This window comes from Stigmatopora nigra, chromosome 1 (assembly GCF_051989575.1).
Source record: "Stigmatopora nigra isolate UIUO_SnigA chromosome 1, RoL_Snig_1.1, whole genome shotgun sequence".
Classification (NCBI taxonomy): domain Eukaryota; kingdom Metazoa; phylum Chordata; class Actinopteri; order Syngnathiformes; family Syngnathidae; genus Stigmatopora; species Stigmatopora nigra.
Window position 1 is genome coordinate 18,038,331 of NC_135508.1, and position 26,331 is coordinate 18,064,661.

At 40.5% G+C, this 26,331-nt stretch overlaps 3 protein-coding genes across 6 annotated transcripts; all 3 read right to left on the reverse strand.

Annotated features, from left to right (window-relative positions):
• Nucleotides 1-179: 179 nt before the first annotated feature.
• Nucleotides 180-11,369, reverse strand: aox6 (aldehyde oxidase 6). 2 transcript variants are annotated; one of them, XM_077728423.1, is made up of 35 exons: nucleotides 11,224-11,369; nucleotides 10,351-10,408; nucleotides 10,138-10,234; nucleotides 9,724-9,832; nucleotides 9,413-9,539; nucleotides 9,239-9,300; nucleotides 9,101-9,163; nucleotides 8,919-8,999; nucleotides 8,043-8,187; nucleotides 7,867-7,959; nucleotides 7,641-7,792; nucleotides 7,477-7,570; nucleotides 7,284-7,393; nucleotides 7,006-7,190; nucleotides 6,696-6,858; nucleotides 6,551-6,628; nucleotides 5,744-5,913; nucleotides 5,550-5,676; nucleotides 4,786-4,908; nucleotides 4,616-4,712; nucleotides 4,422-4,546; nucleotides 4,215-4,348; nucleotides 4,048-4,135; nucleotides 3,882-3,968; nucleotides 3,102-3,293; nucleotides 2,769-2,996; nucleotides 2,610-2,705; nucleotides 2,400-2,528; nucleotides 2,083-2,157; nucleotides 1,954-2,006; nucleotides 1,280-1,394; nucleotides 1,142-1,207; nucleotides 831-1,019; nucleotides 585-749; nucleotides 180-386 (listed from the first exon to the last, which is right to left on the reverse strand). In XM_077728423.1, the coding sequence occupies exons 1-35, from the start codon at nucleotides 11,275-11,277 to the stop codon at nucleotides 330-332; spliced, it is 3,987 nt and encodes a 1,328-aa protein (XP_077584549.1). In that variant the 5' UTR covers nucleotides 11,278-11,369; the 3' UTR covers nucleotides 180-329. The 2 variants fall into 2 exon arrangements, with proteins under 2 accessions (XP_077584549.1, XP_077584557.1); XM_077728431.1 differs by lacking the exon at nucleotides 1,142-1,207.
• Nucleotides 11,370-13,534: 2,165 nt separating this feature from the next.
• Nucleotides 13,535-16,824, reverse strand: LOC144203401 (ADP-ribosylation factor-like protein 4C). Its single transcript, XM_077726806.1, has one exon. The coding sequence runs from the start codon at nucleotides 16,602-16,604 to the stop codon at nucleotides 16,020-16,022; it is 585 nt and encodes a 194-aa protein (XP_077582932.1). The 5' UTR covers nucleotides 16,605-16,824; the 3' UTR covers nucleotides 13,535-16,019.
• Nucleotides 16,825-17,439: 615 nt separating this feature from the next.
• sh3bp4a (SH3-domain binding protein 4a) lies at nucleotides 17,440-24,938 on the reverse strand. 3 transcript variants are annotated; one of them, XM_077735210.1, is made up of 5 exons: nucleotides 24,829-24,938; nucleotides 23,122-23,376; nucleotides 20,160-22,468; nucleotides 18,449-18,637; nucleotides 17,440-18,190 (listed from the first exon to the last, which is right to left on the reverse strand). In XM_077735210.1, exons 2-5 carry the CDS (start codon nucleotides 23,240-23,242, stop codon nucleotides 17,966-17,968), a joined length of 2,844 nt encoding a protein of 947 aa, XP_077591336.1. In that variant the 5' UTR covers nucleotides 23,243-23,376; nucleotides 24,829-24,938; the 3' UTR covers nucleotides 17,440-17,965. The 3 variants fall into 3 exon arrangements, with proteins under 3 accessions (XP_077591336.1, XP_077591170.1, XP_077591254.1); XM_077735044.1 differs by having other exon boundaries at nucleotides 24,669-24,890; XM_077735128.1 differs by having other exon boundaries at nucleotides 24,736-24,889.
• Nucleotides 24,939-26,331: the final 1,393 nt, after the last annotated feature.

Here is a 26,331-nt window from a genome sequence, read left to right on the forward strand (position 1 = left end):
TTCCAAAGACATGCATTGTAGGCTGCTTGGACACTCTAAATTGCCCCTAGGTATGGGTGTGAGTGTGCATGGTTGTCCATCTCCTTTTCCCTACTCTGATAAGGTAACCCAAATTAAGGGGGAGGCTATCTTTCCAATACATTAGAAAGAGGAAGAAAAAGAGACCAAGAAAAGTCAAAATGTGTATTGTTTTGGCATGACATAATGGAACAAGCTTATAATTGATAACAATAAAGAAGGCCAAGCACAGACCAAATCAAACAATCAGAGGGTTAGTTAAATAAAACAACTTGTGAATAAAATATGGTCACTTGAGGCAATTCAGCTATTTAGATGTCTATGGCCCAAGCTTGTGATTGTGAACGCCGTATTTCTTTCTCTGCATTCTGAAAATCAAACAATGAAACAAACAAAAATATTTACAAAAAACAATCTTTCATCAGGGCCTCACACATCCAAAAACAAATCAATATATCAGGAAAAGAATATAAATTAACTTCTCCCAAATGACCCAGTAAAATATGCAATAAATAATCATTTTGAAACACTTTTGGATTACATCGTAAAAATATACATCTTCACACCTGAGTGAAGGGGGATGGACATGCAAGGCAAATCCGCTCTGCAGTCGCTGGGCTGTCCAGAGAAAAGGGACCTGTTAGGCCGACATCTTTGCGTGCTGCTGCGACCGCATCATTGATGGCAAAGAAAACCGTACTGCCCAAGAAGAGGATGGGTTCGCCGATACCCTAATGAAATAACCAATTAGCAGTGAAAGTGCGGACAGATCACCGGCAGCCAACAGACACCGATTCCACAAGACCTCTAACCTTGGAGGAGTAGATGGCATGAGGATTGTGGGAGTCGGGGAGGAGAAAGACATTGAAGCTCAGCGGCATGTCACACACCCCAGGGATTTTGTACTGAGATGGACCTCGTGTGTAGAGAAGCCCATTGGGAGAAAACTTTAATTCCTCCAATGTGAACAAACCCAAGCCCTGCATGAAGGCACCTTCAATCTGCACCAGCCGGTTTGGAACAAAACACACAGTTTTTATTTTATATTCCATCAAGAAGAGCAATAATTTTGGAGGGAAATCAACAACAAAAAAAGCTGGCCCAGATCGATTTCAGGACTCACCTGGCCAATGTCCACGGAGGGGTTCAAACTTTGGCCAATGTCAACTACAATGTTTGTCGTCACAGTCTATATGCGCCAAAATAAACAACATAAGGGTCTTCTATGTAGCAAAAGACATACTTTGGGAATTGAACAGACCCTGTAGTCTCCGGTGAGACAGTCCAGCTCCACCTCGCAACAGCAGACCCCGTACGTGTAGTAAGGATAAGGCCGACCTTCCATTTTGTCCCAGTCCATGTGACTGTCTGCGCCCCTTTAGATGCAAATAGCAAGACTATATTTATTGGCTAAGTTTACTTGTCTAGATTTGGGCATCAATTCTGGAATTGAAATTGTAATTGAAATTACTCATAGAAATAATGTTCTGGCAAGGTTGTAACTAGTATTTTGAATTTTCAATGTAAAAACAGTTCTGTCTCGAACAAAAGAGAAGTTAGTGTAAAAGTTAATTTCAAGAAATAAACTGAAAGAAACGTATTACGTGTAGGTGATAGGTGGCCAGAAAAGTCAACATCACATCAACAAGAAAATAATAATTCACTCATTTTCTTACCATCACAAGGATCACATGGTATTATAATAATAATGGTAATCGAAATTGTCTCGTTGTTATTTCCCGGGTAACGTACTCGTGGTTTTACATGCTATTGCCGAGTGCTGACAAAAGCGGAAAAAGTACACTGACGCAAAGTAAAAAAAGTTTATTTTCGGAAATGTACTTGTGTTTAAAGTAAGTAGAGTGTGATAGAACTCCAAGCAGATCTCGATTGTACTGGCTTACCTCACTGACTGGTACAATGTTAGGGGCTCACCTGTGATATCCAGTCGCAGATAAACTGATCTTTTCCATAATCGCTGCACTGACCTGTAAAGAAAGTGATGAAGTACTACTAGAACTGTTTTGTGAGTGACATATAGGCACATCAGTCATCCCAACTCACCCAACTCTCCCAAGTTCCTTTAGGGTCCTTCTCTCGGATTGGCTCGAGTCGCTGGTATAGAGTCTGGCAGGCATTCTGAATAAAACATGTTCATGTCTATGTTGACGTTTAGAGCTAACACATGGGAAAATAATTTGAATAATTCATTACGAAAAGCCAGAATTAATTAGATCCCAAATAATGCTCCCACCATTATCCATCATCATTCCAGTTTTAAAACAACATTACACATTAATCCATATGTTTGGTTCGAAACAGGCTTGTATGCTAGTGGTTGAAATTAATCATTGAAAATAAGATGTGCAAATGGTTTAGACCTTGACAGCCATTCCATTGGCATCAGTGCCAAAAGAAGCGGCAGAGGGAAATCCATTGGGAATTGCGTTGGTGCTGGTTTCACTGATGTAGACTTTTGAAGCTGGGATGTGAAGCTCTCGGCTCGCCACCTGTCCGCAAATTTATGGCAAGGTTAGCTTCTGGCAAGGTTATCTTCTTGAATACCTCACGTTAAACCATCATCTACTCACCTGCTGAATTTTGGTATGAACTCCTTGACCCATCTCTGTCCCAGCATGGTTGACCAGAACAGAGCCATCTCCATAGATGTTCACCAGAGCAGCTGCCTAAATACCCAGAACATATTCGTCATGATTTTGAAACCTACCACATAAACAGAATCAACCTACTTGATTCATGAAACCCTCTGCAAAGGCGATACCATATTTGATCGGGATGATTGAGAGACCCCTCTTCTTCCAACGGTTTTGCTGGTTAAACATGTCCACAGCAACGCGGCGAGCACTAAAGTCTGATTTGATCTTACAATCTTCCCAGCAACGTAGCAAATTCTCTGGGCTGAACTCTACTTTGTAGTGGGTAAGCGACGGCCCTTTGTACATGTTGTTCTCCCGAACCTAATCAATCATTCATTAGTTGGACTTTTTCAGTTTATCATCACATGATCACAACTCATCCTTATATTAAAAAAAGTTGAAGCAGTCATAAATCAAGGTATTGACCTGATCTGCAGGACACTGAAGCACCAGCGCTACATCGTTGATCAAGTTTTCCACAACGAAGGCCACTTGAGGCACACCAAAACCCCTGAAAGAGGTGTTGGAAGGCAGATTGGTTTTGCAGGCCGCAGCTTGGCCACGCAGATTTGGAATGTTGTATGCGTTATCCAGGTGTAGCAGAATCTTCTCGACTATCTGAAAGATTAACAAATATATGTGATTTATACAATATAGACACATTTTCAGTATAGATGAGGTTTTTCAGCATTTGGAAATATAAAACTTTATTTAGCTTGCTCTATTATTATCATCATCATCAAAATGACATCTTAGAGGTGCAATATGGAGTAACACCTCAAATGAATTGATGTTAGAGTTGACAGTTAAAAAAAATCCCCACGTCAACCCATTAAGGAAAAACATGGTGTCAAACTCAACCTTTTAGACAGAATAAATTTGTTGTACCCAAAGAATATAAACATTTTTTCAGCACTGCGTCATCTGGATATGGAGATTTGTCAAAACTAGAAACTAGGCAAACTTTAGTACACTTTGTAGCTGAATTTATCAGATTTTTGTTGTTGTTTATAATTATTACTACAACTGTATTTGTATTATTTCACTACAATTAAGATAATTTGCTATTGAACAATACACTACTGCGTGTACGCACAGCACATCGAATTAAACTAAAGAAAAATAGTCTATCCTCTTTCTCGAGGCCGATCAAGAAATGGCTCCATAATAGGAGAATGATTGAAGAACAGAAGAATAGTTGCGTACAAAGATGGATTCATCGACCGCATTGCCGGCATTAGTCCATAGTTGGACATCTGCTGCGACGATCTTTCCATTTTTTTGGAAGCCAACCTAAAAAAAAAACACATTCTGACAAACTGCTACCAAACTTTAATAATCAGCATATTTTTAACAATTAATTTGCTAAAACCTTGTATTTTCCCAGCAGTGGGTGTCGTCCACCAGTGATCAGCATATCTTCCCCACGCTCCAAAACACAGCGTACTGCACGACTAGTCCTTAAAAGAAAAAATAATCTTCGCATTTTGACCTGAGGGTCATCACTTTTGTTTAATTTTATGATCTTTGAAAACCCACTTCCACGCAGCAATAGAGGCAATACAAGCCAGTATGTTGGTTTTAACAACTTTCCCTCCAAAGGCTCCACCTAGTCTCTTGACATGACAGCTTACTCGGTTCGCTGGGATGGCCAACGTCTCAGCAACTGCCATCTAGGGCCAGATAATTTGAGGGCACACCTGACGTCACGATAGAGGAAAAGCAAACAAAACAAGACCAAAGTACCTGAACTGCTGTAGGCCATTGAGACGACACATAAATTTTAAACTCTGTCTGCTCGCCCACTGGCACGACTAGCATGCTTTGAGTCTCCATGTAGAAATGCTCTTGGCCTCCGATACGGATCGTCCCTGAACAAAACATCAAAAGTTTCACCATTAGGAGTCATTTTTATAACATTGGCTATAAACACAATTTACCTTCATGAACCAAATCCACACTTTTAAAGGCGTCGTCCACATTTCCTCTCTCAATCTTCCTCCTTGGCTCAAAGTAGGATGAGCTCTTGATGGCGTCCTGTTCCAGAGAAGAACAGACTACTTTTAAGAAATGCCCTTTTTCATAGAAATATAAATTACTTCAGAATCACCCTAATAGTAAAAATGGGCTCTGGCAAGTCTTCATAACTGATGTTAACCGCTGATGCACCTCTTTTTGCATGGGCTCTTGTGTCCGCCAATACAGCACACACTATCTGACCAATGCATGACACCTATATACACACAAAAGCAGCAAAGACATGCAATTGAGTAGCTATCATTTCAGAAGTTGATAGGGGGGAACATTTTTAAAGAAGAAACCATCTTTGTTAACCAATTTACCATCTTTCCACCACTCTTTTCCTTAGTCACCTAAACAGTGGCAAACTCTAAGTTAAAACATAATTATAGTATAAAATAAATGCTCAGATGATTAGTGTGTATCCCCGATAAGCCTGTTTGTAAAAATAAAGCAAAACATCGTTCTTGCCATCAAACCTAATACACACAAACTACTACACACAAAAGCAAAATGTTTTGAGCCATTCATATAATTGTTTCAAAGAGTAAAAATCATCTTGGTTCAGCCTCTAAAAAGTTCATATGTTCTAACTTAATTAGTCACACATGGATGCAAATCATATTTGTAAATATCCTCAGCAAAATGGCATTCGACAACATCAGATGACTTAGGAAAACAGATCAATTTCCCTGCCCATTTTCTGACATTTTAAATCAAAGAGCAACTCAGTCACATTTCGTTCCACAAAATACACAGAAACCTATTAAAAAACCTCACAGTCCACTCCGCCTTTATTCACGAAAACTCTAAAACCATTTTCACAACAAAGATGAATCACTGTTAATTATTTACCTGTGTCTCAGCGAGTATTAGTTCATCATAACCCAAGATGACACGGGTTTTCTTCCCAGGAATATCTTTAGCTGTGATGACATCGACGACACCAGGAAGTAGCAGGGCATTGCTCGTGTCCACATTTCTGTTAAAATAAGAAATATGATTGAAGCCCGTGGGAAGTGAGACAAGACTTTGATTGTTTTCCTTACATGATCTTAGCATGTGCATGGGAACTGGTGACGAGAGCCAGAAAAAGCTCGTCATCAACCTTAGGAATGTCGTCGCAGTAAACCGCCTCACCCGTGGCCTGGCTTATGGCGGAACTATGCATGATGGGGCGGCCCACAAGGTCTTCATCACTCTGACCCACAGACACATCCTGAAAGATAGCCATGGTTATTTATGATGGCCTGCCGTGAAATATGTTGTCATGGTCCCATGGACAGACAGAACAACAAACAGATATTCCTCCCAATGTAGGCAAAGGTTAGGAACCAAGGAGAACAAATTATTGTTTTTCCCCTATCAGTACAGGGAAATTCTGATTCTGATGCATATTATTGCAGAGAAATTGCAATCCTGAACAATTGTAACATGCGTAATATGTAAAATATCATAGGGATGAGAATGAGTCAGCATTCTTGTTCTCTACTTTCATTCATTCATTCATTTTCTGAACAACTTATCCTCACAAAGGTTATTCTTATAGGGTATTATGTAAAAGACAATTTTAACCCGAACCCTAAAGGCCAACTTGTTATTCCTTCATTTTCTGAACCCCTCAGCCTCAAAGGTCGCAGAGGGTGCTGGAGCCTATCCCAGCTAACTACGGGCATCTTTTTTGGGGTGAATACTTAAGTTGGCGGACTCTGTTCAGTCAAATTACTTATTCACCTTCTGTCCGTCGCTTGTCTCCGTCAGTGAGCGTGAAGAGTCCATTCATATTATTTTGTATAACCTAAATTACTCTCCAGTCATAGGGGGATGTTACATTTGGTCCGACAGCCAAGCCATACCTGGAACTCTTGCTGACTCTGTTGGATTTCTTTGGGTAGAGGCTTTATCTTCACCACATCAATGTCTTCTGTCAGTTTCTGCATAATACAGTTCGTTAATAACTTCCATAGTTTAAACAAGCTGAATTATGAGGTAAGTGGTTACCATTGCTTTAAGGATCTGCAGGACCTCTAAGTTGAATTTGAAGAGGAAACTGACAGTCAGAGCTCGGCGGAATTCCGCTTTTCCACCCGGAATTGAAGGTGGGAGATCAAATTCCTCCATTAGGATATCGTAAGCTCGGCCAAGGGTTTCATCGTTCCAAGGTCTGCAAAAGATACAGTTGATTTAACACAAGTAAATGGGTGGGCTTTAAGTTAAAACATCTCCAAAAACCAAGAATATGTGGAATTGCATTGGCCCCAACATTTGTGAATCAACACAATTTTGAAAATAAGAATAAAACTTGACTGACCGTGCAATGACGGAAGCGCAGGTTTTGGTGGCTCTGACTGTTGTTGGTCCTACCCCTCCGTAGTATATACTGAGATCTTCCACTAGTCTGGATCCTTCAGAGAACAACACTCGCATCCCGGTAGTCACTGTGGCCAATGCACTCTCCTTCCTTGGAGCTTGGCGAAATGATCGAACAAGCTCTCCCTATGGTACATCGATGGCATGGATGTGTGATAAATATTTGTGCTAGATATAGTGGCTTTAATGAACCTTGCTATGTATTCTCAAGATTTTTACTTGTCTGGAAAAAGGAATCAGCACGGAGACAACTATCTCTTCTGGCTTGAGCACTGTTTTTCCAAAGCTCACAAAGAATTCTTGATTGAGAGGAACCTCCCGTCGTCCATCTGCAGAGAGGTGCAATTACGAAATGTATAAAAGAGGAGATTTCTCCGGAAGTATCCACAGTTCTAGTTATTCTGACTCTTACCACAGCAGATAGTGCTCACACTACAATTCCCAGCAGCCAGAACTGGGTTCAAATCTGAGTTGGGAAGTGCACTCATGATGTTTCCTCCAAGAGTCTAAAGAAAGAAAAATCTTCTGTGACATGACTTCTCCTTATGCAATGTCTTTTTAAAAAGTTGTACGTACAGCAACGTTACGGATCTGCTGGCTTCCTACTTTCCTTAGCAGATTGATCAATGCCTTGAACAGCTCAGTCTTTTCATCTGGATGCTGACGGCACATCTTCTTTAAAAGTACCCAGACCTCAGAGAGGGTTAAACCCACCCCCAACCAAACACCTATAGAGAGCCAATAACGTTATCACATTATCCATTAATGGCTGTTAAACCAAAGACTAGCGGTTATTACCCACCGTTTTTTGTCTCAGTCACTTCATAAAGCTCCTTTACTCGAATGGCAGAGATCAGTAGTGGATGCACATCACCTTTAAATTTCATATTGATGCCTTAAAAATATATAGAGGTCAGCACATTACACATATTTTTCTCATCTGACTATTTTCTCAGGTGTCATTATATTAATGTTTACCTATATTGGTGTTTCCCATAATCAGTGGGGCTTCTGGGTGGCTGGCCTTCAACTGCACTAGTTCCTCTAGTAAGACAGGGGACACCCATGCCACCCTCTCTCCATAAAAGGTGAGCGTTTGGGGCTTGCAGGTCTCCATCATTAGCTACGCCCAAGAAAAAAAACAGGTCAGATGAGTAACACAGTATCCATTCAGGCAGTTTCTCCACTGCTTGTTCTCAGTAAGGTTAGGGGACATTTTAGCCTGTCTTTTTTTAGGGGGGTTGTAGGGAACAGTTTACAACCTGGACTGTTATCTCAATCTGAAGCTAAACATTTTACTCATTCATTCATTTTCTGTGTTGCTTATTCACGTGATTCTGTTGACCAGAGGTTAAGCACAGGGTGACTATATTCCATTCATTCATTCTTTTTTTCCATTCTGTTTAACAATCACATGGGATGCTGTAGCCTATTCCAGCCAACAACAGGTAGCAACCGCCAGAGAACCCTGATTTGGTTGCCAGACAATCACAGGGCACAAGGAGATGGACAACCATACACACTCACATTTTACCTAGAGCCAATTTCGAGTGTTCCATGTGTTTTGGATGTTGGAGGAAACCTAACCCTAACCCACACAAGGCTGGGGAGAACATCCAAACTCCTCACAGGATTGTCGAAATCCACCAGGGATTAAAACCTTGATCTCAGGCCTGCCCCCAACATTTTTAACAAGCCTCAAAAAATATTGTAACAGGGTAGGAAGCCAGAAGACACGGAAAAACCTCCGTAAAAGTTGGGGAGTGAAACAGGCATGCTAACTGTTCATCCATACACTGTACTTACCCTTTATGCACATGGTAAAAGAAACTATTTGTACATGAGGATGCTTACAATCAGTTGTGGTGGAAAGATCAAGTCTTGTGTTTGGTCCAAGGGCATGAATTCAGATTTGTCAAACAACAAAGGAGATTCCTGTTAAAGAAGACACGGGCAAGTAAAGAATTCATCACGCTAGATTAAAATTGTTTTCATTTGATATATCAAGAACAGTGACCATCACTCGTTCAACTAACATTCATTTGTTCTTTTTCGATGCCACAATTTGTGCCTTTGTTGACTTGACAGCAGTTGACTTCCTGTTTGGATTAAATACCATTAGAATTTCAGAAACGAAAAACAGGTGTGAATTTGTTAAATGACATCGAATATACCTGACAGAAAGTCCTGCAGCCGTCAATGATGGGACGATAGCCAGTGCAGCGGCACAGATTCCCTGAATTATGAAGGCGATGGTCAAAAGTAAGATGTTTGACAGGGGATATTTTGACCGATGCTCATGAATATTTTGAGAGGGTGAATTACAAATTGAATTAATGTAGAAGTACCGGCCAATGCCTGGGTGATATCATCCATGGCTGGCTGAGGGTTGTTTCGCAACAAGGTGCATATGGACATGACCATGCCCGGGGTGCAGAAGCCGCATTGTGACCCATGCGCCTTTGCTATTCGTTCCTGGAAACAAATCATGCCTTGAGTGTTGCAAAAATACAAAATTACCAATGTAATTAACAGTGCCAATTAAATCCCTTGGGATAGGGAGAAGAGAAATGAGTGAATGATTCCAAAAACAGCGACTGACCAAAGTTTGGTGTCTAATGCTGCATTGTTATAGTAAGCTATACAATACAGGCCTGACCTGGACTGGGTGAATCCTGGTTTTAGTGCTACCGATGCCTTCCACAGTGGTGATGGCAGCTCCATGTAGCTGGCAGAGTGGAAGCAAGCAAGCGTTGGCAGAGTAATGACTGGTGTGGTTGTAAAGGTCTCCAAAGATTGTCTCCCTAAGTGTTGCACAACAAAATATCCAAGGACCCACATCCGAATTTGTCATTCTAAAGTTAAAAAATACAATATCTAATTCGTTTGACCATTGTCCACTTGCTTCATCAAATCCAGGCCACAGCAAACAAATATTAGCCTAATCAGTATTTGCTGAAAGCTACTTATAGTGGCTCTCACAATCTTTATTTTGAAACTAATTAACCAAATGTTTTGATACAGTACTCTAAATACACACAATATGGAAAGAGTGTTTCAATGTGAAGGATACTAAATGGTTTTGTCGCCAGGTCGATAGCGTGAGACCATTACAGTACAAGCCCCGCAGCCACCTCCACCGCAACCATACTTTGTTCCAGTTAGCCGCACTGCCGTCACGGTCAAGGAAGAATAATCATGAGCATGTAAAGGTCATGTATTATATTTTTTTAGAGTAACAATTTGATTACATAATCGTTTTTCTGCAGTCACAAATGAAGGATACGCTTCTGTCTGAGGAAGGACAATAGTGTTGTCTCGGGATCTGCATGTTTTTCTGTCACCTGTAGAATGAATAAACCTAGTTACTGTCCTGCTAATTTCTCTAAATAAGCCAAGAGGAAAGGGATCAAATCCTCTCAATAAGCAGAGTGCAGGTCCAAAGGATTATTTTCAAATGTGCTGTATGTAAAAAGGAATTACATCTATAACTGTTATTATAATTTATTGTACTTCAAAACACTTTAAGCCACTGTATAACAATAAACTTAACGTTTTCCGTTCAGATTCTTTTTTTTCATGTACAATGGACAGAGCCGTATGTCATATTAGTGCAAGTACCACCGTTTGCAAATCACTAGTTCGGAGAATTTTTGTTGATATTATAATTTGTTACATTATATGGTAGGGGATATGTATATATTTTTCTACAGCAGAATTTATATCCAGTAGTTGCTGACTGTTATAGAAGTGATACATGATTTTTCCAGTCATTTTTTTGCTGTACCTGTGCAATATTTGACCAATTTTACAAACATGTTTACTTTTTGATGCCGTTGACCACAGAATTTCAACCTTTAGTACAAATTTCATGTGTCTCATACAGTAACTTTAACATATTCATTATACCTCAACTTGCCAAATCTGTGTGTTATGAAACAAATATGTTTAACTGAATTCAGATTGATGATCATAAGAGGTATCAGTTTTGATATTTTGATTGCGTATTCTAAACATTGTGTATGTTTTACGTAGACAAGTGGTTGAAAATGTTGCTCTTCTAATCTAATTAACCCGTTTGCAACACTCACAATTAAAACAAAATGTTGGTAAACATGCAGCCACTCTGGGAAAATGAGATTGAAGAAGAAAAGCTTACCTTTTTTCCATTGACAAAGAAAAGCAAAGTGTCGCTTTCTGCTCTTGCGGGCATATTCACTTTGAGGAGTCCACTATCAAAATTCAATGCTGATTGCTCATAACACTTTTGAGCCAAATTATGAGAAATGTGGCTTCACAGTGCACAAGCAGGATCCTCCCTATCATTTCAAAAGTGGGTGGGATAAAGTTATTGTGCAACTCTTGTGAGATAATCCTCATCTTCCTTGTCTCTATCGTCCCAAAGGGAATGAATAACCATTCCAGTAAAATAAAGGAGTTACTATCACTCAATCACGGCATAGGTAAGCAGGCAGATGTTAATTGTGTTAAATTCAGAAATTCCGTGGACCGTAATTCTTGCACAAAGGTTTGCTGTTAACAAAAATGAAAGAAGTGAAAATATTTTAAAGCTTCCTTTCTTAAATTATGTTGTGACTACTTTGTGACGTTAGTTAAAGTTGGTTGTGTAAAGAGAAAATTATGTTTCTATATCCATATTGTCCATGTTTGTTTGATTTTTCATATCTTTAAATCCCTAGTGCTGGCGAAGATATTTTCAAATGTAAATAATTTCTCAGCCAGCTAAATTCAATGCATCAACAAATATAGGCATTTGATTTTGACACCCCTTTTGCCCAACCATCCCCCCCCCCCCTTTATGTCCGCAAACTGGTCCCCCTAGGGGCCCATGACCAATCCAAGGGGTTCCAGAATTAAAGGGCATTCTTGTCTACCACTTTGTGTCAACAAGCACCTGAAGAGTTTGTGTAGAATAAAACCATTTAAAAATACTACTACTCTGATTTATAACCAATTTCAACATGATAAAATCCATCTGTCAATGTGAAAAGTACTGTAAAAAACAATCCTTAGGTTTGATTAGTACATGTTTTGCCAGTTTAATAAACAAATGATTGCTCAATGCTACTCTGAAGCAAAGGCATCACACTTTCCCAGGTTAATATGTTCTATTCCTTAACAAATTTCTTGAATAATTCATTTACTTCCAGCTCAGTATTAAAATGGAGATTCAAATTAAACATTAATTTTCTGTCCTGCTTAAGCATTGTGGGGTTTCTAGAGCCTATCTCCGCTAACTTTGAGCAGGAGGCAGGTTATACTCTGAACTGGCTACTGGCCAATGACAAGAAACATATAGACAGACATGCAACCATTCACACCTGCGGAAAATTCTAAGTGTCCAATCATCTGACTATGCATGTCTTGTGGATAGGGAAGGAAATCCCAGAGAAAAACACATCAGCACGGGGAGAAAGAACATGAAAACACTACACAAGAGGGCCAGAGTGTGGACTCGAACATTAGATCTCAAAATCATTTCTTTTAAAAACAAATAATACCAAGATTTAAATTATCTGGAAGAGGCTTCGGACCAGTGAAGAAAAATCCAGTTTATCAGAATTCTCACTTTAAAGTCACAATTCAGAGGAAAAAAAGTAAGTTCTATGATCAGACTTCTGATTTAATTTTGTCTGTTAAAACTAAGTTCTGGCTGTTTTGATGTCATAATGTGACTAATTTATTCATGAAGTGACAATTCTGATTATTGAGTGTGAATTGTGGATTTCTTAACCTTCACTGGCCCTAACTAATCATCTGAAATTGCAGTTTCAGAGTAAAAAGTTGAAGGATCGGAGTATGAACCTCATTAAGATTAATAACTTGTCAGTAGCTACTCGCAGTTGTGATACAAAACAGAAACTTGACAATCGCCATCTACAAAGAGGCAGTGCTGGGAAATAACCAAGTACTTCCTCTGAACAAGTTAGGTAAACCGCCGCAGCAATAATCGGTTTTGCAAAGCCAAACAATTTATGCGCACAAATTACCAGAAATCGTTTCGGCGAAGTTCATCAGCGTGCTCCATGTCCTGAGGCTGATTTTTTTTTTTTTTTTTTACCTGTCATTGGAACTTAAGTGGGAAAATAGCATTTCATGGTTGTCTTCACAGATTATACATTAGACATGCAAAACATTCTTGGGAAACTTTGAATCAATTCTCAGAATTTGTGCTGAACTGCAAAAAAGAGGAATGATTCCAAGTTCATGCGGATAGTTCTTCAGGGCTGATCTGCAACTATAAGAAACTTTTGCTTGAGCTTCTTGCTGCCCAAGAAGAGACAACTAGTTAGTGAATTTAAGGCTTTACTTAGCTTTTCCCCATTTGCAGTCAATGTTTGCCCTTTCATTTCAATACAAAACATAGTTTTTGAGTGGTATGAGTTTAAAACAGATTCTATTACATGTTTGAAGTTGTTTAACATGAAATAATATAATCAACCCCCAAGTGGTTTATTCCCAAAATACTTGTTTATTGCAATTTGCCTTCTCACAACACATTTGGTTTTGTTGAAACATGTACAGTCAACTTTCACAGCTAGCCATCTGGTGGCACTTTTAAGTAGCACATATTGCAATTCCTACCACTTCATTTTAGTATCGTGGCAATTAACAGTCCAGATTCTGGTCACTCGTTTTGTTGCATCAGAACATTCATAAATATTCAATTGCGATTTCACGTCAAAATGGCTTTATTTGTCAAAAAGCCACGTGGCAACAAGCTACACGTTGCTCAAGGATGGCCTGAAATCCATGTACAAGTAAGGTAAACTAATTCTATAGCCTACATTGTGGGTTAGGACCTGAATAGTACGTCATTTTAGATGCAAGAATGTTCTCAAACACAAAGTAAGAAGGACTTTTAAATTCTTCAACTTAAAAAGAAACATACCGAGAATATTTTTTTTAAGCCAAGTGAAATTTTGAGATTTTTTTTTTGTTTAAAAAATACTCTGCACAGCAGTTTGGACACAACTTTGCCAGAACTGCAAAGTTATTTGGCACATTAATAGATATTGTGCATCTTTAGCTTGCATGCGGTATCTTCTGCTACTCTTAGTTAATGTTGGAAGAGATGTGGATGGTTTTCAATGACACTTTTTCCTCAAAGTGCAAATGTCTGACTGTTTGGAAGTATGGCACTTAATTATCAGCTTTCTTGAGTTGCTATAATAACAGTTATCCCAGTTCGAAGGCAGTCAGGCCTCCTTACATTATTTTTTTCTTTAGTTCTTGTGTCTCTGGAGGCTTTATGACCTTGACATCATCTTGTCTTAAGGTGAACAGATCCAAACAAACCCCACTTGCATTCCAAAAAAGTCTTGACATCCAGGACGAATAGATGAGGTGCTGATGTTCCCACGGGGCTTTTGGCCTTTGTTGTTGGGGAGAAGGTTGCACTTAATGTTCATCTCGTATGTTCATCTGCAATGATTGCTCATGCACTTGCATGTCAGTTTAACGGGGGATCTGAGATGTGTTCCCTGCCAATAAAGTGCCATTGAAAGGATTTACAGTACTTAAAACATGTGATGAACCACCAATGTAATCCAATGTAAAGTTTACACCACAGTTGACTCAATACCTTAATCGTCATTATTAAGGACTATTTAAATGGTGTACTATTAATGCTTTTCAAATGCCTGAATTTACACACTTTGTTTCTAACACACTTGGCCAATAATTCTGATTATCAAAGGACATTTGGCCCTATCGTTTGAATAGCTTTTAGGTGGGAGACAACTTTAATCAGCTAGTTCAGAGGTGCTGAATGCGTAGATCGTGATCTACCAGTGGATTGCTATGGTATAACTGGTAGATCGCAGAATGGCAAGATTTGATTCAGTCTGTTAGTTCCCTTAGTAACGTTATTGTGAATTTGGCATTTCTACAGTAAGATAGTGCACAAATCAGGAGTGGATTTTCACCCCTGTTCCCTCGCACTACCATATATGTTGATAAACCTCACAATAGAGTCTCTTGTGAACTATATCAACTTACATGACTGCTGCGCTTTGTCAGAGCCAAGAAATAGAGGTAGATCGCATGAAGTTGACTCCCAGAAAAGTTGATCTTGGAGCTGAAAAGTTTGAACACCCCTGATATATGTCATACCATTACGAATGAACAGTTTCTGTGATGGCTAATTTACCAGTACTTTTTCTTTTGCTTATTTTTATGATGTTATGCTAATCTATAATTTGTTCCTTTTCTTGTAATGTGCCCTTATTGTACCATAATAATCAAAAGGCAGACACAGAGCTGCCAACCTCTGTCAATCCAATTTAAGGAGTACCCTTGTCGCATTTCCGGAGTGTATCCGAAGTGAATGCGATTCACGCAAAATCGATAGGCGCTGAAGTCGCAAAAGACGACTCATTCGTCAGAACTTGAAACTCGAAAGATTCACAATATACTCTTGTTACAGAATTCTTCCGGTTTACAGTGCAGTTGAATCTTGATGGCAGAAGCTGTAGCGTGGTGTGAATTTCTAGGTATTTAAAATTGGAAAATGTGGTACTTTTCTGATATGGCAGCTTTAAAAAGAATGAAGTGATACATTTTTGGGATTTTCGGAGTTTGTGGAGGTCATCCGGACTCTCGGAGTTTGTGTTGCATTTCCGGGTAAACTCTTGATATTTCTGAGTAGTTGGCAGCTCTGGAGACACATAATTAAAAGCAAGAATAATTCTACTGATGTCAAATGATGGAAAAGTAGTTTTGTGCTGTTAATTCATTCATGATTTCAGAGTGAAGACCTTAAATTTGGACAGAAATTTGAACAATAGGAAATTCCACTTTCCAGATCCAACAATTGGTGGTTTCAATGTAGTATGCACTGATGATATCCCCTGGCTGAATCTAATTGATCCCGCCCTTAAACGGAAGCTCCCCGTGCATCCCCTTTGTCGCCCATCGGATGTAGTAAATGTATTATTGCTTCTTCTTTTTCTGCTTGAGCGACTTCCTCCTCTTGACGATCATCTCGTGCAGCTTGTCCATGCCCTCGTGCAGACCGTCGCCGATGATGGCGCAGGCCGGCTGGACGTGGTACGGCGTGGACGGACTCAGTTCGCTCAGGGCCAGCTGCCGCTCGATGTCCGCCACGTCCAGGGCCCGCGGCAAGTCCTGCTTGTTGGCGATGACCAGCAGCGGGGTTCCATGGTTCTCCGAGAAGCGGGTGATCTTGTGCAGCTCCGTCCGGGCCTCCTCCAGCCTCTCGGCATCTACCGAGTCCACCACGTACACGATGCCGTCCGTGCAGCGGCTGTAGGGCTTCCAGAGGGGCCGCAGTTTCTCTTGGCCGCCGACGTCCCAAAAGTGGCAGCTGATGCCCCTGGACGTGCCTGCACCTCCAAGCCGGATCCGCTCCGTGTTGAAGCCGATGGTGGGCACCGTGTTGACGAACTCGTTGAACCGGAGCCGATAGAGCACGGTGGTTTTGCCCGCAGAGTCCAAACCCAGCATGACGATGTGCAGGGATTGGAAGGCTGCCAGGTTGGAGAAACTAGTCCCCATGCTGGAAGCACCACTGCATCAAGTCCCACACGGAAAGATGTCACATTATGTCCCCAGCATCATGTGTCCACTGCGGTTATGCATGTAACAAGTTTTGGTAACCCGCGCGAGTGCCTGACGCGTGGATTAAAACAACAACAACAAGCCATGTAGCCAGCTAAATCGTCGGTGGGGCGAGGGTTGTGATATCCGGTATTCGTCATAGAAAACATAAAGGTCGGAATTGCGATCAAGCTGCTCACTCGACAACGGCGAGTTAGTGCTTTTATTCTGAAACGCCGGGCTCGTTACTTCCTCTGCGCACAAAAATGTCACAACTGGAACGTGTCCTTACAAACGGAGTTGCTGACCATTATATTACATCTTATTAACTTTCAAGTTCCTGGTATTTTATTATCCTTATGCTTGCATTTTATTCCTATTCGATACAGTTTTGTTCTACACGTGCGGTTAATCCTAATCATCGCCACAAGATGGCAGCAGGGTTCAAGATTTTAAATCCTCAGTTGTGGTTTCAAGTGTGAAAGGTTTTTCATACCAAGGGGAAATTTAGAATGTTGAACCATCCTACCATGCATGTTTTTGGGGATGTGGTAGGAAACCAGAGTACCCGGAGAAAAGCGATACCATTCAGTCTCCACACAGTGAGGACCCACCTGGGATCGAACCCTCGACCTCAGAACTGTGAGGCCGATGCAACAAAATCTTGCTCACCGGGCCTGTGTAGAAGTACAAGTAATGTTATCAAAATGATACACCAACAGAAGTATCCTGATAAAACTCAAATAACTTCCAATGCTATGAGCACAGACCAATGCATTGATGAAAAACAAACTGAGTGGACCTCATATTTTATTTAAGTCATTTATAATTAAAAGCAACAAAAGAAATTGCAGCAACAAAAGAACAAAAGACAATGAAGAAATACAAATCTCACAATCAACAATTGAAAAATGATTTTGAGTAACCTTATCATTATAATTTTGGCTTTAATTCCCAATGTTCTCATGCACTACTTCTTTGTTAAGTATCACACTGTTGTTTGTTTGTTTTCCCCATAAAAAAATCTTGTATTGCTAGCTTCCCCAAATGTATGGTTTATGCCTACAATAATGAGGGCAGTTCTGCAGGTCCCTGAATATCTGCTTGACGGATTGGCTTCAATTAAAAAAAATAAGTTAAATTAAAAGGTTCTTAGGGTTGCTGTGTATCAAACCTCTCCAAGGAAAAAATATCCCCACCTGGAGCCTAAACAGTTAAGGACAGAAAAACAAAATACTGGACTGGTGGGACTGACCATAGGTACAAAATGAGGGACAGCAAATGTTGAAATGGGAATGGTCATTTGATAAAAGTGCAACTCAGATAGCAAAGTCACCATAGCCAGTGGGACAAAAGGCGGCACTTCGGAGGATGTCGAGGCAGTTGACGAGAATAAGCGTACCGGTCAGGTGCTTCCACTTCTTGGTGATGGGATTCCTCATTTTGTCCAGGCCTACATGGAGCTCCTGGATGACATCACGGTAGCTGTCCCCTACATGTGCTGCCCAGGTCAACAGGAAGTCATATGCTGGTTTCCACATTGACTGAGTTTCAGTTCATGGTGGAAGAACAAAGGTTATTTAGAAATTTGTTTTTGTTGAGAGCTTAAACAAAGCTTAGTTGTGGTCAAACATGCCGAGTGGATTCTGATTTTCTTCTTTTTCCAATCTTAAATTTTATCAAATTGGAATGGCGAAAAAAAGCTATTTTTCAAAATCTCCCTCCAACACTTTCTCAAGCCGTAGTCAAAAAGCCTTAATGCAACTTCTGATGTGCAACCTGAATGCCAAGAAACAACTCACCTCATTGTCCAGTACACCACTTTTATCGCGATGCGGTGCCTCGTAAGCCTCCATCTGCTGTCTGGACACCTTGGCCAGTTTTTCTGCAAGTTCCCTCCACCGAGATGCCACCTCCACTGCCGTAGTCAGCAGAACAAAGTCCAGAACCAATCTGGCAACCAGACCCTGGCAGTCCATCTTGAGCAAGGCCTTATAGAGTAAGAGGTAGGGGTCAGCAAACACACGTGAATGTGACATAAAAGTGTTTAAAGATAGGGTTGCATTTTTGTTCAATACATTAGACATTTTTTTGTTGATTAGCTTCTCATGCAAACGTCTTGGAACTATATACCTGAAATTTCCCCTATTTGCAGCTGTAATTTTGAAAATGTCATGCAGTCGGGTAACATTTACTTCACCAGGTCAGGTGACATTTATCTCACATAAACCCACAGTCCTCCCCGGCCCCGTCTCCTTATGCCACCTGGCCAAGCAGAACGGCGGCCTTCTAACATGCGGTCCCTCATCTGCTGATTTAAGCTGCATGAAGGCTTGAGTCTAAATATAGCTGGACAAATACGTACACTTGTACACAACAAGGCTTCAGCCTGCGGCATAAGCACAATAGCCCCACATGCAACGAAAGAGCTTCCTTTAGGTCAGTCGTGTAATTTAATCTGGTAAGGATAGTTGAGTAAGATGTCACGGGAAACAGGAAACAGTTTGAAAACAAAAGATCAAGGAGTTCATACTATGAAGGACGATGATAAAAGTTTCCACCAGTCATCTTACAATTTTCATGCACAACCATCGGCACAATGCGTCTGATAGATGTCTGGACAGGTGTTAATATGCTTACTTAACTCCAACTGTGCTCAATTCTAGATGGTTTTATCCAGCATGTGATGCTTGTTAGAATATACATATAAAGGGCATTTTTGTCATCTTTCATTGTGTGCCACTGCTAATATACTCTTGTGTGCTGTAACCTAATCTGACGGTTGAAGAGATCTATCTGCCTGACCAGTGTCAAATGCCCCCTAAACATCCTGCTCATATTTTATAGAGGGGAGAACTTACTACAAAGATGTGGACAGAATGACTAGTCTTTACTTTTTTTCTGTTTGTACGCGAGTGATTGGCTAAAGTTGCTTATTTCTCCAGTTTAAGATGGTGATAATAGATAGAATTCATGTGTTGCTTAATAATGCAATGACATGGCTCATGGGGTGTGTCCGCCGTCTTTGTTTGCCAGAAGTGGTCTCAGTTATCACTTCCCACAGTTTTTCATGGGAACATCTCCATATTGCAACATGGTTTGGGCTAAAGCTGCTAATAAATTGTAATCTGGCTTTTTCTTCACTCTTTAGCCAGAAAAGAAAACACACAAAAAAACAATGAGAGGCTTGTCTTTTAGACAAGGATTTTCTTTGTACAGCTGGGAATGTTTCATGGGGCAATAATTATGAAAGACGGGCTAAAGTTCAAAGTTGCGAATGTTACTGCACCCAATTATTGTAACAGAGTCTGGACAAATTGTATCTGATAGAGACAGACAAATACTGAACGTTTTGGCTGTACTGTTTTGCTTCTGATACAGAAGTGATGCAGTATGAAATTGAGTTCACATGTTTTGGGAATTACTACTAGGTAGGGGTCACTCATATTTTTGATAGTGTTAACACAATCATCTGAGAGACACTCATATTCATTAGGCAGTCTTTCTACTCACCATCATGAGCTCTCTCTGGAAGGACTTCCTCTCCTTATTCTCGGTATTAGTGCACTCCTCTTTGAGTTTCTCCAGAACACATGCAACCTTTTCTGGCTCATTGTCCAGCTCAGTCCGACAGAAGTAATTAAGTGACAAGTTCCCGTAGCCCAGCGCATCAGCAAAAGCTCTCCAGTTTCCCACATTTTCCATCAGGACTGTCCTAACGGTGGCATAAACATATGTAAGAAATTTGCAAGGTTTGAGGATTTGCTCAAGGAGCGTCACTGTGGTCAGGTCTGGCCCACACCAATAAATGGGTTTAACCTTCCCCAAAACCAAAACATTTTTAGCGTGAAGCAGCCCCATTTTCCCCTGATAGTATCCGATGTACCATTCTTTAGTGCGCAAATGCCCTCTTAGCTTAATTTTCTCTTCACTGAGGAGAGCAATTACATCGCCCTTCTTGTACTCCAATAGGTAATTGCTCTTCTGCTGCCGCATTACAGTTTTTATCAGTTTGCCAAATTTCAGGCTGGTAATACAGCGGTCCTGAAATTTTGGGTATTTCGAGGTGACAGCCAATGGCGACAGGGCGATCTTGTCCACCTCTCTTTTTTTCAAGAATCTCCTCTGGCCGTTCATCCTCACTTCAGACTTTGGCAGTGGTTGTGGCGTACGTACGCAGAACTGGGTGAGGATGCACTTCAGTCTGTCCTTGACTTGCACCCTGAGAGTAAAATCTGAGATGCTGTTAGGGTCGAGCGATGAAATCATATAGATGAGTCGGCTGACCTTGCCCAGTCTTAACTGGAATCCCTGGATCATTCCAGCGCCATCGCTGGCAACTACCTGATAGTTGGAGACATTGGGGTACAGCTCCACATGAAGGTCCTGGGGCAACTCCAGAATAAAGTTTTGTTTTCCCCACAGCTGGAGGGTTACTGCCGGGTTGGAGCAAGCTGGTCGACCCATCTCGCTCATCAGTAGGGTTTTAGGGGCATAGTCATGCCCAAAGATGGCCACGACTGTCTTAAATGAAGGGTGGATGTGCTTGGGTCCATAAACGCCAAGTGTTATCTTCCTATGCATGTGATCCCACACCGTCATGCTGTGACTGTGTATGTACAAAGATTGAACCACAACTGCCACGTACACGCATGGTTCAAGACTATCCAAACGCACTTGGACCAAGTCGTTATAAATGTAGCAACCAGGAATGGGTGTGTAAGGCCCATCTTTGCAGTTGCTCCGAACACAAAGTACCTCAGCAGAGTTGCTACACTCCTTCTTGATCATGACTGACACTTTAATCTCTAATGTGACGAAAGATTTTGTCTCCATGTTACTGAGCTTGATTTCCACCACGGGGCTGACAGTGGAGCAACGATCATTATTGAGCTCTCCAGGAAGATCCAGTAAAGCTCTCATGGAAATCAGCTGGTGGTCGCCTTGGCAAACGTGACCTTCAGGAATATGCATGGTGATACTGGTGTCTGGGAGCTGAACCACACCTCCATTGCTATCTAATCGACATACAATGCTGGTCTCCATCGGTTGAGTCTGACCCCAGCCGGGACTTTGCCCCAAAGATTCCAGATCATGGCATGACCTGGCCAACTTTCGGTGATTCAGCCACGCTGTTCTGAAGTCCTCGCGGCTCAGAAACTGCTCTGGGCATGGTGCCTTTAGGCCTGTAAAGTAACTAGACGAGGGTATGTTTGGATTTGATTGTGCTTGGAGAACAGTGAGTTGAGAAAGACTCTTTGAACGTTTACTCCTGAACAGACGATTATCCCTGAGGAGATGCTGCGCTGGTTCTTGGCCGGGACACCTGCTGAGGCCACTAAACTTGACAGTAGTAGCATCAAAGTTCTCATCTCTTTGACATGGAAAAGTGTTAAAAAGAATCATATCAGATGACTTAGTTGAAATTGGCTCTTTGCAGTTCTGATCTAATGGATGAATAGAGGGACTATCGGAAAAGAGGTGGTTGTAGTTTTTCGTCATGTCTGTCCACTCACTTAACCCTTCCAACTCCTTTAGGCCCTGTTCTTCATCTACAGGACTGTCAATCATTCCACTGTCACTGAGTGAACAATTCCTGAAGTTGAGCAGTTTGACACACGATGCAGGTATGTATCCCATCTCTCTGTTATTGTGGACATACCACCACTCGCTGTCTGATGTATCCAAAACAAAAAGTCGATCTCCTTTGGTAATTTTTAGAGTGGTTAAACTTCTGGGGAAATAATCTTTGATGGCGACGACTTCTTGTGCTGCCCCAAAGGAGGCCGTGTGATTCAGTTTGAAGGCACTCGGCGAAGGCACTGAAAGCAAAACAGATTGACAATAGTTAAATGAACAATAGGCACAGTAGAACTTGAAATGTATCCGGTCATCAAACTAATAGGCAGTGAGGAGTTGAGCTAAACAATGTATTCTAACTACAACAATACATCTAAGTCAACATCAGTGAGATTAAATTTCACTACTGTTCTAAAACAAAAATAGAGACAATCTTGGCATACTTTTTTTCACTCGGTGCTAATGTTAGTTTTTAATGACTGTTTCCTCTGGCGTTGCATGTATACTTTCTTGGGATGAAAAGTGAAAAATAATTTCCTCTGAAGTCATACTCAGTAATTTCACTATCAAAGCAGTGCTAAAATACTTCAATAAGCAAGAATGCAAATTTTAATTGAAATATATTATTTTGAGTTCATCTCTTTAATGCATATCGAGCCTTTCACCAAAGTAGTAATGAAGTTAGGCCAGCAAAGTAGTAAATGTAAAGCATATATTGGCAAATTGATCTTTAAAAAAATGTTTAAAAATGTTCATGTGTACAATGTTTATACTAAATATTATGTAGACCAACAATGTAGAGAAAGGAACACGGGTGGAAATGCTCAGTTGATACATTTAAAGTCAGTATCTGTGGTTGTATCATTTGCATTAAAAGCAAACGGTTCATCCTGACCTTTGACCTGAGTGAGGCCGGCTGGTCCCCCCTCACTAAGATCCACCAGCATCCCCTCAGACTTGCAGCGAGGGAGGAAGTGATTGTTGCTGCTCATGCTGATTATTCGATGGGCAGCCATGGCCAAATGTTGCAGGGTCCCCCGGTCATTTCATGCTTTACATTTGAACACGAAGCAAGAAGTCATTGTTTGAATGTTGGGAAATAATCCAGGGTCCCTTTTGGTCTGTATTTATTCCTTGTTAGCCAAGAAACCTAAGAAATAAAAGAAATTATTCATCTTTTTATGTAAACTTTCAGTTATGTGCATGAAAGCATGTCATTGCACAGGACAAGTAATGGTTACTCAGATCTATAATGACAGGATGTTGCAAATGTTTCTGTGTTTTATTCACTATCAAAATATGAAGATAATTGTTTGTGCTCCAGTTATTGATGGTGTAGTGGTAGATTCCCGTGTCTTCAGTATCGGCAGCGTGAGATCGGCGATGGCGGTGTGATTAATAGAGTCAATGGTTGACTGTAATCGAGAGTGCAATCGCAGTTTCGGACCTTCCTTTTCTTGGGTTTGTGTGGCTTTTATTCCAAGTACCCTCCCACAACCCAAAACCATGCATGGTAAAACACTCTAAATTGCTCCTAGGTACGAGTGTGAGTGTGAATGGTTATGCCCTGCAATTTGTTGGCCACCAATTCAGCCTGGTGCCGGTGGTTAGCTGGAATCCAGCGCCCCCCTCCACGCTTGTGTGGATAAGCGGTATGGATAATGAATTAATGAATGATTACTTGTCTGTCTCCTTGTGTGCCCTATGGCTGACTGGTGACCAGTTTAGACTGTAGTCCGCTTTTCGCCCCAAGTCAGCTGGGATAGACTCCAGGATCCCGTGACGCAGACGAGGATAAGCGATGTTGAAAATGCATGGATGCTGTTGTTTCATGGCTTTAACTAGACTCTTTGTGCTTAGTCTTGTGATTTTCTTACCCAGATCCCACTTTATGATGTATTTTATTTTTAGAAATTCCATAAAGGGTTCAATTTTCCTCCCACTGAATGAATAGAATGTGTTTCTGTGTGTGCGTGAGTTGAGTGTATGCGAGTATAAATGTGTGTGTGCCTAGTTGAAGATTTTCAGATTAACAGGTGACTTTAGTACCCGGGTTTAGGCACACTCACTAATACGCTGTGGCATGAATATTCAATATTCTTGGGCATTAGGAGTTTAATTAATCCAAGACTTTATATGTTGTGGGAAATACAATTATATACAAGAGTCAGCGTAGTTCATGGCCGTAGTTGAGTGTTAAATGTAGTATTGTAATAATACATATGATCTGCTAGTACCTTTTGGTATAATAAAAAAGAAAAATTTAAACATTTAAAAAACATCTGCAGCATATTACTCTAATGTACATCTCATATGCACAATGATAGTGTGAATAAGTTTGAATAATGTTTAGCAAAAAAAAATAAAATAAACATATTTTAGCATGAATAGTTTAAACTCAGAACTGAGCAAGAAAATACATTGAAATTAATGTGAACTGACCGGTTACTGGTTGAAGTCTCATCCACTTTGACTGGGTTAATAATCCACAATAATCTTTAGTTCTCACCTCATATTTTCGTTTTTGTCTCTATCTTGCCGTACGTATATCATTTTCAAGGCTATAATAAAAAGATGAATAGCTTTAATTGCTACTCTCTACCTGGTCTAGAAGTTTCAGTCATTCGAACAGTGTTGCACTGGAGAATGCTACTGCACCGTGAGATTAGGGGGTGTTGATGTTAGACCTGGGGTGGAGCCACGGATACACACACACACACACACACACACACACACACACACACACACACACACACACACACACACACACACACACACACACACACACACACACACACACACACACACACACACACACACACACACACACACACACACACATGGTTTTAGCATAGGATCAGTATCAACATGAATTTTCCTATTGGATAAAACAGTGTTTCACACAATCTATTGAATATGGCACCAATTCTAAAATCAATCTCATTGCACACAACCAAACAAAATGGCACAAACAGTTTGTCACCAGACACATTTGAAGGATAAAACTGCCAAGTAACATTCAAATCAGCTTTCTTATTTACAAATGAGTTTCATTCAAATGCACAGAAGCAGACAGCCTTGTTGGGTTTTCATCTCATTTCAGTGGCAGGATTTCAAAGTGTGACCTGCTTGAAAGAGACAAATTCACTGAGTGGCCCATTCCCTTTATCTTAATGAGATCTCGCTTTTTCTGTTTCCAATTCAGAGCCACTGTTTGATGGGTTTCAATGCTGTGCAGACGAAAAACTCACATTACGTAGAGCGATCTACGACGCCTCAAAAATCAAAAGGTCTCCGTGAGGACTGAAATACTATTATTATTAACTGCAAAATCCCTCTTTTGGCTGTTATTGTCAACCTTCTAAAGCCAAATGGATGAAAGGTATATTGGTTTAAAAGGCAGGGAACGTAAAAGCCTTCATTGAAACGATAAATGTTGAAAGTGTTTTATTTTATTAATTTCATTCATGCATTTATTAGTTCATTTACATCTTTGTTTATTCATTCATGTATATGTTTGTTTATTCATTTATTTATTTATTGGGTGCTGTTAAGCATGCATCCCTTTTAAGAATATGATAAATTAGGAGTTTTAGAAATAAAGTTTGAATTTAAATCAGAATCATATTTATATTGCAGTGCAACCTGCTGTCGATGAGTCATTCAGTTCCTGGTGGTGCAATGAGTCCAAGATGGAAAAGGGAATTAGATAACTGGGCCACCAGGTGGGAGTGTTAGAGACTCTTATTCAGGAGCCTCTAATCCGATCGGGGTGGAGTTGTGAGAGTGGAGGTTTTTTAGGATTAAGAGATTAAGAGGGGAGTATGGCACATGAGAAGTTTTCTGTTGTGACCAAAAATTCTTAAATAGATTTCATTAAAATGCGACTGAACACATTTGCATTATGGCATGAAGTAAATTTTAAGATTTTCTGGGACAACAAGCCATCAGTTTTTTCTTTTATTTCTTTATTTTTACGTTACGCTACGCTATGCTACGTTATGCTACGCTACGTTATGCTACGCTATGTTAAGCTACGCTATGTTAAGCTACGCTACGTTATAATACGCTACGCTATGTTATGCTACGCTACGTTATAATACCC

Bases quoted from the DNA above. Each gene is read 5' to 3' on its own strand.
- aox6 (XM_077728423.1), bottom strand. From the start codon at position 11,277: ATGCCCGCAAGAGCAGAAAGCGACACTTTGCTTTTCTTTGTCAATGGA. The intron at 4,547-4,615 runs GTAAATTGTGTT...TGTTTTGTTCAG, and splicing joins TGTGGATTTGGTTCATGAAG to GGACGATCCGTATCGGAGGC. The intron at 2,997-3,101 runs GTCAATACCTTG...ATGATTGATTAG, and splicing joins TTCAGTGTCCTGCAGATCAG to GTTCGGGAGAACAACATGTA.
- LOC144203401 (XM_077726806.1), bottom strand. From the start codon at position 16,604: ATGGGGACTAGTTTCTCCAACCTGGCAGCCTTCCAATCCCTGCACATC.
- sh3bp4a (XM_077735210.1), bottom strand. From the start codon at position 23,242: ATGGCTGCCCATCGAATAATCAGCATGAGCAGCAACAATCACTTCCTC. The intron at 22,469-23,121 runs GTCAGGATGAAC...TTTTGCTTTCAG, and splicing joins CGGCCTCACTCAGGTCAAAG to TGCCTTCGCCGAGTGCCTTC. The intron at 18,191-18,448 runs GTGAGTTGTTTC...ACTGAAACTCAG, and splicing joins GTGGTGTACTGGACAATGAG to TCAATGTGGAAACCAGCATA.